General features: G+C 31.4%; 1 protein-coding gene across 4 annotated transcripts in view; it reads left to right on the top strand.

The window, feature by feature from the left end:
- LOC106875727 (histone lysine demethylase PHF8) overlaps nucleotides 1–14,215 on the top strand; it is a 93,919-nt gene that overhangs the window by 57,179 nt on the left and 22,525 nt on the right. For 2 of the 4 annotated variants that reach the window (XM_052967234.1, XM_052967232.1), the window contains 4 exons: nucleotides 9,105–9,200; nucleotides 10,270–10,437; nucleotides 11,657–11,820; nucleotides 12,291–12,484. In XM_052967234.1, the coding sequence (XP_052823194.1) occupies nucleotides 9,105–9,200; nucleotides 10,270–10,437; nucleotides 11,657–11,820; nucleotides 12,291–12,484 (622 nt within the window). Of the gene's footprint in view, nucleotides 1–9,104; nucleotides 9,201–10,266; nucleotides 10,438–11,656; nucleotides 11,821–12,290; nucleotides 12,485–14,215 lie in introns of all 4 variants that reach the window. The other 2 variants (XM_052967233.1, XM_052967231.1) reach the window with 1 other exon arrangement.

Here is a 14,215-nt window from a genome sequence, read left to right as displayed (position 1 = left end):
CGTCGCTTATGACGTCGAGGGTTCCAGTTGATCTGATCAACAGAACAGCCTGCTTGTGAAATTAACGTGCAAGTGGCTGAGCACTCCACAGACACATGTACCCTTAACGTAGTTCTCGGGGATATTCAGCGTGACACAGTGTGACAAGGCTGACCCTTTGAATTACCGGCACAACAGAAACAGGAAGTAAGAGTGAGAGAAAGTTGTGGTGAAAGAGTACAGCAGGGTTCGCCACCATCCCCTGCCAGAGCCTCGTGGAGCTTTAGGTGTTTTCGCTCAATAAACACTCATAACGCCTGGTCTGGGAATCGAAACCACGAGTCCGCTGCCCTAACCACTGGGCCATTGTGCCTCCTTGAAAATGAAATAGATATTTAATTTAAATATATTTTAAAATATCTAGGTTATAGCCAGCACCTTAGAATTCAAACTGGACATAATTTGCTCTGACATTTATCATTTGGTAGCAGTAATGCCGCACTTCTGAATCACAAAAAGAAGGCATACTTTTCTTAGTTTAACCCTTTAGCATTTAAACTGGCCATATCTGGCCCAAATATGCTTCCTGTTTTATGTTCTGTCCAGTCAGATACAGCCTACTTTTCAGTGCTACTCTAAAAATATACAATCACATCATCAAAATTTCAAAGATATGAAAAGCATGATTATTTAAACAGTGTGAATGAGCAAGCATTACATTTGACAGAATAATCTGAATGCTAAAGGGTTAATCATTCCAATAGAGATACTTCAAGTTATCTGACAATATTAGGCTTATGAATGCTAAAAGTGATGATTAATACTAACTAAAAGGAGGCTATATCTTACCAATAAAATATGACCGATATTCAAGTTGTATCATTGCCTTCTCTCTCATCTGTGTTCACATGCATGCATGTGTGCTCGCGCGCATACACACAGCTGGCAGGCAAAACTTAAAGTCCCAGTCAAAATGAAGTTTTTGATCCATATACATATGGACATATAAGTTATAAATGGAAAAAGTAACTGTATCATAATCACTGTACTGTAAATATCTTAAGCTCTAGCAATTAATATGTATCAATTAGCTTAAAACTATTTTCTTATGTTAACTATAATTTCATATTAAATGTATAAAGATTTGAGCAGAATGAAATTAAAATGTTGCCATCATTTTTTAAATATCAGTTTATATAATCTTTTGACCTTTCACAAAATTAACTGATCCTTTACATTGTTGTCATTTTGAAAGATACCAACAAAGAAATTCATATAAAAAATATCAAATAATTTGGTTAAAATTCTTCTTTATCTGTTACATGGTGTTTAAAATCATCAATGTTAAATATATCATCCTGTTTTCTCTCTTATTTTCAATTTCTGATGTCATGGTTACCACTACTTTTTTGTTGAAAGATTCATTGCTATTTTATCTTCTGCTATAAATGCAACTGAACATTAAATAGACTGCACAACTAACCTAAACCTGCATGATTTAATCCTGGTATTATTATTAACACAATATAATTACATAATTTCTACTCCTGTCATTTTAAGGGCATCATGCCAAATGCCTCATGAAGCATGCCTCTTCATCTGCATGTTGTCTGGCCAGTTGTGAGTGTAAACAAGAGTTTGCTAACTGTAATGGCTGTACAACAATGCTCATCAATCCAGCCATTCATTCATTCATTCAGTCTTTTGACCTTACAAGTATTTGTTAGAATGTTGATGGGTTACAAACTCATCAGTTGATTTTTTTTCTTTTATTGTATACTAATTTTACTTAGAGTATTTTTAATGTTCATTGTCTTTGCATTTTGAACTTTGTGTTGCTAATTCATTTTTTTAAAAATTCTATCAAGAAAGTTATAAGATCTTAAAGATTACTTAATGCAAAAATTAAAGAATTTAGTGAATAACGATTGTTTTTATTAGAATTTTTTTTAGAGGTTATCACCTCACTTATAGTTCAACGTTAGGTCAACCAATGTTTAGTTGTGATTCTTAAACTAAAAAGTTTCAGTATTGAGATGATTTTAATTTAAGTTAAGCGATATTTTTTATAAATGATATCAATGACATTAATAAACTTAATAACCTCTGCTGTTAAAATTTGTTTAAGATATTGCTTGAAGTAGTAGGCAGCTGTCTGCTGTTATTTGCCTACTTTTATGTGATTAATACTAGATTGAGATAGTTGACATATCTGCATGTCCTCTTCATACTTCAGTATAAAATAAGTTTTTACCTCTAGGTTTAACCACAATTAAAGAAAGACCTATCAGTTAGTACATTTTGGGGAAGAAAACAATTGGGACACAAGTGAATGAATTGAAACTACGACATTCAAATATCTATACTTTCACTGTAACTTTTTAAACTTCATTGTAGATATTAATCAGATAACAGTAATAAATAAACTTTGAACATTAGATGTAACATGATCTTAGGCAAATTACAGTCTCTAAAGGAGTGGCATTGAAGAGTTGTTGCCCATGCATCTTTGATAACATTTAAACAGTAACATAAAGTGGCAACTATTGTTAATCAGAGCAAAGTATCTAATACCATAAATTTAAAAGTAAAACTTCAATACTGATTCCTATGTCCTTAGCTGTCATAAGAGCTAAGGATGTAAAAGTTTGCTTTTATTTTTGCTTACAAGTATTAGTTATATATATGCATGTGTGTGGTCATGTGCTTCTTAATTTGAAATTACAGTGCATTCAAATTAATATACAAACCTTTGCATTGAACATCCCTAAATACAAACTTGAATAATCCTAGTAAGCTGTGTACCTCAAAAGATATATTAAAAATGGAGACTAAGTCCTAACTTCAAAAGAAATAATTCTGCTATGCTCTAATAATTATTTCAATACATAATACAGCATTATATATCCATTTCAGCTAACTTTGTGCAGACTGGTATATTTATCAAATCATTTCAATATCATAATTTTAAATGCAGAAATTTGTGTGATTATTTGTAGTTAATTATTCTTAAGCTCTATTTATTTCACTGTTGCAAATATTCTTCCACTTATAATTCTTGTAACCTTTTCATGTACTGAAATGTAAATATGTCATGTGCATAAGCTTCATTAAAAAAAAAAAAAAAAAAAAGAGATTATTTTAAATTTCTTTTACAGAGTCTGTATGATAAATATTTTCTTCATAAATACTATTAAGAATAAAATTTAGTTATAAAAATTAGACATTACATTTACTTCTGTAGCCATTAGTAGTTTTTCTTTTTTTCAACCTTCCAGAGATGAAATGCAAATTTGACTATGGTGGGATTTTAAGTCAGAAAATTAAGGGGTGTAACTAAATTAGACATTTTGCTATTTGTCGTTTATAAAGGGCATTTTTTTTTTGCTAGTTCTCTATCAAATCTACTATTCCTTTTTTCTCTTTTCCTTCTTTCTTTTTTTTTTTTTTGAGTAAAGGAAAATAATATACTATTTTTGCATCAGTTTAAAATCTTAGACATAGAAGATACCTACATTTTCCCCCAGTCATTTTGGGAATGGACTTCAATGAAAAATATTGGAATTGCCTAATTTTGTTACACCAGTATTATCTGCATCAGTAATATTTAATGTCTGCCACATTGTTAAAGCATGTCACCATAGAAAAAAAAATATGGTTTTGCAAGTGAGGTTGAGGTTAGAAAATTTTCTGGAAAAAAAAATCTGTATATGAGTGTATGTTTGTATGTATGTACATATATATATGTGTATGTATGAGTGTGTGTATATATGAATATCAATGTATATGCACAACACACATATGCAAAACAGTATTCATAGATGTATTTCAGCTGACTTTGCCAATTCGTTTTGTACATGGGGTAGTTTGGAGACGGGGGAACAACCCAGGCACTCTTCAGAAGGGCTGGTAGGAATAAGGTGGCAATAACTGATTACCACTGGAGGTCAGGACGTCTCACATTTGGTTTGTGGGTGTTGTGAAAAACCAGGACTACCTAAAATATAAAGGCAAAATATTTTTGATCCTGGTTGCATGAACAGAAATTTGTACCTGGATACTGGTGGACCACACCATGAATATGAACATAAGACCTTCCACCATCAGTACTTCCTTCCAATCATCACCATCTGAGGGTTCAGCACAAGGTTTGCCACACCCAGCTTTTTACATACAAGCACACATGTACCTCCCACTCCCAAATATACATCAACCCCATTCTACTTGTACCCCGACCCCACTTTACAGTCATTTACCTCTTACCCTCTGATGGCACTGTCTGATCCTTGTGTGCAGGTATACTACAATTTATGAAGAAAGATTAAAAGATTGATCCATAAGTCAAGTAAAGAAAACCAGCATTGAAAGCTAGAAATACAGGCATAATACAAAGAATAAAACACAAAAAGATAGAAAAGTGAACAGTAAAAGAGCCATAAAGAGGAAAGAGTGCATGGTACATCAGGAGTAGTAAATTTCTAGAAGCATGAAATTTTTGAAGTATGCAGTATCCAAACAGCTAAAAAAATGACATAGGCAGCTTATTCCATGCTTTGCCAATTCTGAGTGTGATAAACTTTTCCCAAAAGTCATGGGTGTGGCACTGTTTTTTTTTTTTTGTTGTTTTTTTTTCTAATCATGTGCACAAATAGAGTTACTGAATTCAAGAGAATGGTCAAATTTCTTGATGGAAAGATGTGGGCTTGTGTGTGTGTGTGTGTGTGTGTGTGCGTGTGCATGTGTGTGTGTGTGTGTGCATGCGCATTTGTGCCTTTATCTAAATCACAATTAAATATGATTAGAAATGGGTTGTGACTGTCAGTAATAATGATAAATATAATTCTTATTTCTAATCAACATATTCCTTTACAAGTCAACAAAAGAATGATCATATGGAATAACAGCCAAATTTTCCCCAAACCACCCTCTACCATCTTAGAAATAAAAAGGACAAACACATTATAATATGTAGCCCCAGATAATTCTAAAAAGGTTTGGTGATTACAGATGGAATGCTTTTGATCAGCAGCCTGCTTGATCAGGTTTGACCTGGAGCTAAACAACAACTGTTTTCTTGGAGATTGAAGTTCATTTCTTTCCTTGGTCACCTTTTTTTTATCCTTGAAAAAATGGGAGACTAAGTCAGTTGTAACATAAACAACTAGAAAGTATTGTATTCTAGTAGTTTCTGGTTGTTTGCTTGAAGGATATTTATTTAAAATCATAAACAATGCCTGTCCGTCTGTGTCTGTCTCTCCTTTTGTTTCTCTGTCTGTCTGTCTCCTAGCTTTATAAATAAATTTGGAGATTTATGAGAAGGGGAAACCAAATTACTTAGATTTGAATAAAATATTCTCATACAAAGTAGTTTTATTCTTTTATTGGTTCAGTTATTGGACCGCAGCCATGTTTTTAGACAATTATATGATCTCTAGTATTTAATCTTGCACTAATTTCATTACTCTATTTATCAAATGGCTAAATCCTCTTTAGTGTAAAGAAACTCAACTTCTTACCTAAATGCCACAAGGTAGTTCTCTTTGATACACCCATTTACACTGGTACTCACACATACATACTTGACAGGCTTCTGCACTGTTTCCATGTATCAAATTTCACTTACATGGCACTAGTCAACCTGAGGCTATCTTAGGAGATTTTTACTTGAGCTACTATGGAATTGGATAAAAGTTGGAAGCATGTGTTTGTGAAGCAAACTTTTTAACCCAAAATATATATTTGTGGACATTTTATATCTTTTTAGATAACTGGAAAGAATAATACATACCATTGATATTAAAAGCAGCTCTTAATGTCTCATTCAGTTTATTTAAAATATTTTTAGTACCCCCAAAAAGATTGTAGTATGGCTGTGAATAACAGCACCTTTGACAATATAGCTTCTAGAACACCTCTGCATATATGTGCTTCTTTCATAGAGCAAGACGAGCAGAATCTATATATGATACTATATGACCAGGGGAAGTTACTTTATCATTAAAGATGGTGTTATAAAGATGCTTTCCCTGTATGGCTTCAATATTGATAATTAAAATTTACATTTCAAAGCACCAGAATGTCTATTATTATTATTATGTAAGTGGATCACATATTAAACTGGTAATCTTGTAGAAAAGACTGTCATACTTTCAATGCCAGTGAGTAAAATAATTAGTAAAACAATATCAGATGTATACTTGTATTTGGTATAAAACATGAAATTTAATTTTTTAAATGTGACATTTCTTCTTTACTAGTATTTATGAGAAATTTCCAGGACTATGAGACAATGTATAAAAATATTTTTACATAAAAAAAAATTTACCCCTTACCCCCTCTCTTACCATTTTACAGGTTTTCATCATTAGAATGTGGCAATGCTGGGGCACTGCCTTGAAGATTTTTTGTAATGATATTGATCCCAACACTTGTAATGTCCTAAAACTTACAAATTATTGTAGCATTAAGTTTTGGGACATAAGCACAAATTTTTTTGAGTACTGTCAAAATAAAAAAATGACAGACATAGTGATAGAGATATACACATATGTATGACAGACTTCTGCACAATTTCAGTTGCCAATTTCACTCCCAAAGCTATAATAAAGAAAAACTTGTCCAACATGCCACATCTGAAACAATATGGTTGCAGCCATGCTTGCACTGAAAAGATAATACTACTACTACTACTAATAATAATAACAATAATATATATATATATATATATATATATATATATATATATACACACACACACACACACAGTATTTTTTATAACAGCTGTATTTTCACACACATGCACTTAATACTTTATATGCACACATGAAAAACATCTCTAAAAATTAGCCAAATCATCAGAAACAAACCCACACATGATGTAAAATAAGCATGCACTCTCTCTCACACAATATTGATAGTGAAATCATACACACTATATCTAATGTATTTTGATTCCTCACTCATATGGCATGGCTCTAATATCATTGTGTACATCTACATTTCTATGTGTGAGTTGCATGTATGGTTGTGTTTGTTCAGTTTGCTTCACAACCATGTTTCAGATTCAATCCCATTGTACGGCACTTGGGGCACAGTGTCATCTCTGACTACCCTGAATCAAAGTCTTATGAATAAATATAGTAAATGGAAACTGTGCAGAAGCTTATTGTGTGTGTGTGTATACTTTGTGTTTCTCTCATTGCTTGACAACTGGTGTTGGTTTATTTACATCTCCATAACTTAGCAATTTGTCAAAAGGTGGCCAATAGAATAAATACTTGACTTAAACTTTTGATTTTTACCATCATAACAGCAAATAAATTTTGAACAGTACTGAGAACTGTAAATTTTTAATGTATTTACACACATACAGAAAGATATACATGTGTGTGTATGCGTGTTTTATAACTTGCTCATAACTGTTATGCTAAAGACTATTGTGTTTGTCAATTCTGTGCTCAGTCTGGTGCAGTCTGTTCATTATCAAGTCAGTAATGGTGATAGCCCATCTCTGCATGCCAGCTTAGGTGTTTTTTTTTTTCATCTTTTAATATATCCCCTGTTAATCCTCCCTATTTCTTAGGCTTCTGCATTAGTTATATCTTTATCATCTGCAACTACTAACACATCACTTACCAGTTGGCAAATTGTTATTGTATAATGAATTTCAGACTGAAAATTGAATTATTTATGAGTAAGTACATCAGCTATTTATTCTGTTTGTAATTGCTTAGAAAATATTTGTGGGGAAATGTTTAGCTATTTTTATATATTTACATATTTTTGTTTTTACCTTGTACTTTTCTTGTACTTTTTCTTTGCAATTTTTTAATATTTTAATCATGTTACAAACTAATGAATAATAAACTTAAGTTGAATTAGCTATTATATTTTTCCTGAAATACTTTATTAATTTTTTTTTTCATATTATTTACACACACACACATGTTTTTTCTTTATTTGTTTCTTTTTATTTCTCATTTGACTGAAAAGTTTCAGTATTGATAAGTGTAACTTATATTAAGGTTTATTTCCTGTCTTGTCAACAATATCTACATAAATTTACGAACTTTTACTTCATTTAACCTCAAGTGAAATCAAATAGCCTTTATTGGACTTCGTAAAGACTTAGTGTATCCATTTATCACCATGGGTCACAATGATAAGTGATAAACTCTATACAGGGACAGCAGCATTATGTATTATGTTTATTAAAGTTCTTGATGTGTACTTTTTGAACATCTCTGTCACAGTGTTACACCAGCAATGATAACTTTCTTTTAAGCGACTGTGTGTGTGATATAAAGCTACAAGGAAAATCAGAATTAGATGAAATCTTGAAATATCATTAGCCATCAATTACAGTCCTTTCAGATAGCTTATTTAATATGCAGTTATACAGAAAACATTTTTACAAAGAATACTAATTATTAGACTCAATAGCCATGTGGTTTTATTGAGTCAAAGAAACCCAGACTGAAGTGATTGTAGCATTTCCAATAAAGAGACATAAATGCTGATATGGAAGAGGCAGTTTTTTTATCATGGAAAGAATACATTTATTAAATTTGTACAATAATGTTTACTTCAATTCTTCAAATCAATAATTAAATTAGTTTTTAATTTAGTTGTGTTATACTAGTTGTGTCTCAAATAAAGTAATCAGCATTGCCATGAATTTATTTCTATTGGTCAGTAAAAATCAAGTTCTTAATGTAAAAGATTATATCCAGTTGTAGATAAAAAGCATGGAAATTATTATCTAATCTATTGGCAGAAACAAAACAGAACATCTGTTCTCTTTCTCTCTTTATAGACAAAATAGAATCAGTATTTTAAAATAGTTTGCTTTGTTTATTTCTTTTTCAAAATTTACTATTCAAGAGTGTTCATCATGGCTTCATCACATTTATCTCTAATGTGATTGCAACATTAAATCACAACAAAGTTAATCTAGAATACATGTTAATGATTTTATTTCCAGATAATTAACACCCAATGTTGCTACTTTAAGTTTGATTCAAGAACATAGTTCAACATTGTTTAATTTGAACCACATGACTATTTATTCACTGTGAGAGATTTACTAACATTTGGATTCTTATTTGATTTTAACAAATTTTCAGTTTGCTAAGAGTGCAAAGCATGATGTTCCTGAACATATCCAATATGGTAAACTTCTCAAAGAACTTGTAAAAGTGTCTCGGAATTTTGAAGTTCAGGTAAATACTCTGTTTCTAATAATTGCATTACTGTTTTCAACTTCCAGTTAAAATATTTTTATTTAAAGAAAATGCAGCTGAAATGGATTCTTTTATCTTTTACACTAAGCTGTTTAAACAGAAAAAACTTTTATGGTTTTAATGTTTATTATTCACAATATTGTTCCACAATGTTTACACGATCTTACAACTTAATGACTATTTATTAAAGCCTTTCTTCTTTAAATACATTTCTTGTAGATGATAGAAGTTGATTTATTATATAAAATTATTAACTATAAATTAAATACTTTACTTAATATTTCTTCAAAGTCTCAACAGTTCTCTGTGGGTGCAAGTCAATACATGTTCATAACTCACAAAAAGTCATTTCAGTGACAAATTGAAGTTCCTGTATAGGTGTAGTCCAAACTGTTGTTTTAATAAGGGTTAATATTTACGTGGTAAAATAAAATACGACAATTCTGTTTTTCTATTTTTATATCTATCATAATTGTGTATGGTATTCACTATGACAGCATTGTGTGTTTGTGGGTTTGATTGTACTTGACAACTTCTTGAGGACGTTTATACTATAGCTTTGAGTTGACTCAGCTGTGTAAGTGAAAGTGGGGGTAGATAGAAATTGTGCAAAAATCTGTCTGTTCTGGAGTGACAGACTTAATCTACCATCCAATTCAATCCTCTTATGTCTAAGAAGGGGAACGGCAGAACTTCTGACCTCTTTTCTCCAGTTTTGTAGGCTCTACCTACAAAAAAGTTGCTAACTCCTCTGTCTAATCATTAGTTGTTTTACTGAAAGGCAAATATGGATAAATAAAGTTAAAAATCATTAGAAATCCTACTGTAATACATATGCTTTGCAAAAATAATGTACTCCTTAAATAGGTGCATTGTCTCTTTGAGGACTTTGCTGTACCTTGTTATGGTGGGTTATTTTATGCAGCTTTTACTGTGAACCTTTCATATTAACTTAATTTCTTATATATAATTAGGAAAATAACTGTTGCCATATTTTCATTGGGTATATGAATTATCTAATCAATGACGTATTTGTCTGGACTAGAAGACTGCCTTAAAACCTAAAATTGAGAGAAAAAAGCGAAAGAAGAATATTCCTACACCAAAGCAGATGGAAAGCCTTGACATCCTTCATCAGCATACAACAGAGAAACTTCAAGAACTTCAGAAACAAGAACACAAGATTGAAGAGCACAAAAACGTTTATGCTTTTTCAGTAAGTGGAATAATTTTGCTTTGTTTGCTGGCTCAAATTTTTGTTTTTATTTTCCCTTCTATAATTGTGTGTTATTGCTTCACATCTGATAACTGATGATCGTACTTATTTTCCTTTACATTTCCCTCAGCACAAATGACGGAAGAAGCTAATTGCCTTCTTATACCAAAACAAGTGTGATACTTAAGTAATTTCTGAAAAAACAGTCCCAGTCATGTAAGCTTGCCTATGTGTGGGTAAGTTTAACATGACTTGGACTGTTCTTTGGAGGATTACTTAATGTTGATAAGATGAAAATATGCCCTTAAATGTTCAAACTGTTTCTGAAAAAATATTTTATCCCAACTGGATAGATAATATGCTGGTGTACTCTCATCTCAATCATGTATTATAGAAAATCTTCCATTTCTTTTTCAGTGGTATTGTAATGTCATTAAATATCTGTTTCGGTTTTCCATGTGGGTTTTGAAGATTCAGGGATATTTGCAGTATAGCATCACTGATTCTGCTTGTTTATAAAAGTATTTCTAATATTCCAAAAGAGAAAGTCTTCAACTTCACCTTCAGAACTAGTTGCTGTGTGCCATTTAATATGCGTAATTTAAAAAAATATGTGAAGATTTAATTTGTCCAATTTAGTTATTATGCACCAAAATTTTGTGCCACTAGTTACAATTGTAAAATGGCTTTTGAATGGTCATAAATTTTCATGGTTAATAAATCTATTGGTGAGTTCATAGAAGAGATTGATTAGCTCCATTTGCCATGAGGTGTGAAGAATGTAACATTTTGGACTCTTGCCTTTCATCTGAGGGAAATTTCATTAGAAACACTAGTCATCTCCTGTTCTGTTGTCAGAAAGCCTTTTTTCTTGCAAGAGTTTATCTCCTTATCTGGTGCAACAAGATATTAATATATCTTGTGTTCAGGATTTTGAATGTAAATGTCCAAATTATGATAATGTAACCAATCTTTATTTGTATTTCTGTTGCTCTATTGTACTATAGTAAACCAAACGAATTTATAGTCTTATTAAGATAAAACTTCATCAACATAATGGGTTCAACTATTATCCTTGAATCTTTAGAAGTTACTGAATGGTTAAATCAATGTTTTGTATTTCAAGAAAAATATAATACAAGAATTATTTATGGAAGAAATATAAACATTTATAAATTCCAACCTTCCACTTTAATAGTATTCTTTGTTTCTAATATAGGACGATCCTCCTTCTCCTCCACCAACAAGTCTGAAGATGCGTATTCCTAAGGCTGGAGCTTTTATTGACAATGTACTGAAAACTGTAAAAGAAGAAGAAGAAAATTTGAACCCTGTTGATATTTCATCATTGAAATTGAAGGTTTCAAATGGAAGAATTGTTGGGTAAATTTTTCCAGCTATTTCTCTGTAGAGCTCAGTTATACTTCATTATGCCCCTGTGACTTTTCAGTAGTAGTAACCCATTGTGCCACTTTATTTACATCTAATCAAATATTTTTTTTCATAACTGTATACCTACTTTGGCACCACCCTGTATATACAAACATTTACAACTAGGTAAGCATGTAAACTAGTAACTTATAACCAAATTTCTGTGACACTTATCCATGTTAACTTTGTCACCCTGATTCTAATAATTTTTTATCCTAATAATTTTTCTTAATACTAATTAACTTTATTACTGTATCTAAACACACATATAAAAGTCATTTCTTCAATTTATCTATATGTATCATAGTTAAGAAACTAAATTCTAAAGCCTTTAAATCTCATCTTTCCTCCTTTATCAATTCCCTAAGTCAAAACATGGTGAAGATGGCTTATTGACTTGTGCTTTGTTTTTTTTTATGAAGTGATAATGTTAAACCAGATGTACTGAATATTGGGAAATTCCAACCTCTTATGACTGATTTTGATGATGATGGAGATAGTGATCCAGATCAACTTGTTGTTGATGAATCTCCAACTGTCCGGAAAAAAAGCAAACCTGGTGAGAACAACTCTCGCACAACAATGAAACCGGGATCACTGAAGTTGAAATTATCATGTAAGTCTTCATTATTTGATGATTACTCCAAAAATAATTCATACTATCTAATTTATCATGAGCTTTAAAATATTGCATTCTTCCAGTATTGAGAAGGTTGAAGAAATGTATGAAGTGATGATCAGGTTTAGATTCCATTTAACTGTCTTATATCAGTTGTTAGTACATCGATTATTAGATTTTTATTGTTCTCTTTAGAAAGATATGTTACCCCTTTTGCTTCTGCTTAATTCCAAAATAGGTATTATTCATAATATGGGAGTAAGCTCTGGATAAAATATCCCATTATGAAAAATTTTGTTTTAGATGGTATCTTTTGGAACTGTGATTTTGTTACCTTGGAAATTCTGATGAATTAAATAAATGAAAAGGCTTAGGTTATTAGGACTATTTGCTAAAGAATTTTATGAAGTGTCTAAAAATTATAATATTTCAGAGAGGAATATCCTTAAGTATCGTGTTAATTTTGCAATATAAGTTTTCTATATTACAATCCAAAATTATATGATAATGGCTGAAGTTTCTGTACTTCCATTTATTATGTATTTCTATTTGTCATGTAGTGTTACTTTTAATCTTTCATAGGCTTCATATTTTTATTCTTATGATTATTAATCTCTCACTTTCTCTGTTTTTTGTTTTTTACTTAAGTTTATAACATTATTTGTATCATATTTTTTCAGTTCTTTTGTTGACCTCCATGGTCCACTTAGCTAATGCTCATCTCCAGTTTTTGTGGCATTAGGCAGGTGATATTTAAATGTTCCCTGATTGGGATACCAGTCTATCAAATTCTATTTCTTGCAAAAGGAATTAAGGTAGTTACTACAAGCTAAAAAATCACTAGTTGTTCAGGACTTTTTTCATGTATTTGTATTCTCTGTTAACATGTTGATGAATAGTAAATCTTCTGACTTTTGTAAGTTGGCTTCCACCAAATGACATTTTACTTCTATGTAAAAAAATATTTCTAGCCCTAGTCTATAACAATTTTTTGGATTCTAACTCTTGTTAGATTTGCAATAATATCTCTAGAAATTATAAATCTGAAGTTTGCTCTAAATTGTTTTTATGATTGGATCATTAATCTGCCTATGTACAGTAAATTTATTTGAATAGAGCTGATTGGAGGTAATGTTTGGAGAAAAATTGTACCAGTCATTTTTGATTTGATACCTTTCAATGAAGCTTCTATTATTAACAGTGTACCTGGTGTTTCTTGGGAAACCTAATTTGATGGTAATTTGTTGAAAAAGAATCATGGGTAATTCTGCATAAATTTATTGTCTCAGACACAATGATACATGTTCCTATTATTGATTGTTACAGAAATATATAATTAAAAACTAGTGCCTCTGACAAGACGGAGATTAACAATTTTCAGTTAAGGGCTTCATGATAAACAACATTCTTGGTTTGTCTATCTTTAGCACTCACATAAAAATACTTTTGGTTTCCAACTCATGATTATCCAACATATCATCATCATCATCATCATCATCGTTTAACGTCCGCTTTCCATGCTAGCATGGGTTGGACGATTTGACTGAGGACTGGTGAAACCGGATGGCAGCACCAGGCTCCAGTCTGATTTGGCAGAGTTTCTACAGCTGGATGCCCTTCCTAACGCCAACCACTCAGAGAGTGTAGTGGGTGCTTTTACGTGTCACCCGCACGAAAACGGCCACGCTCGAAATGGTGTCTTTTATGTGCCACCCGCACAAGCCAGTC

The sequence above is a fragment of the Octopus bimaculoides genome, chromosome 4 (assembly GCF_001194135.2).
Source record: "Octopus bimaculoides isolate UCB-OBI-ISO-001 chromosome 4, ASM119413v2, whole genome shotgun sequence".
Lineage (NCBI taxonomy): Eukaryota > Metazoa > Mollusca > Cephalopoda > Octopoda > Octopodidae > Octopus > Octopus bimaculoides.
The sequence above is the reverse complement of the archived record's forward strand: the minus strand, read 5'-3'. Positions and strand labels throughout refer to the sequence as shown.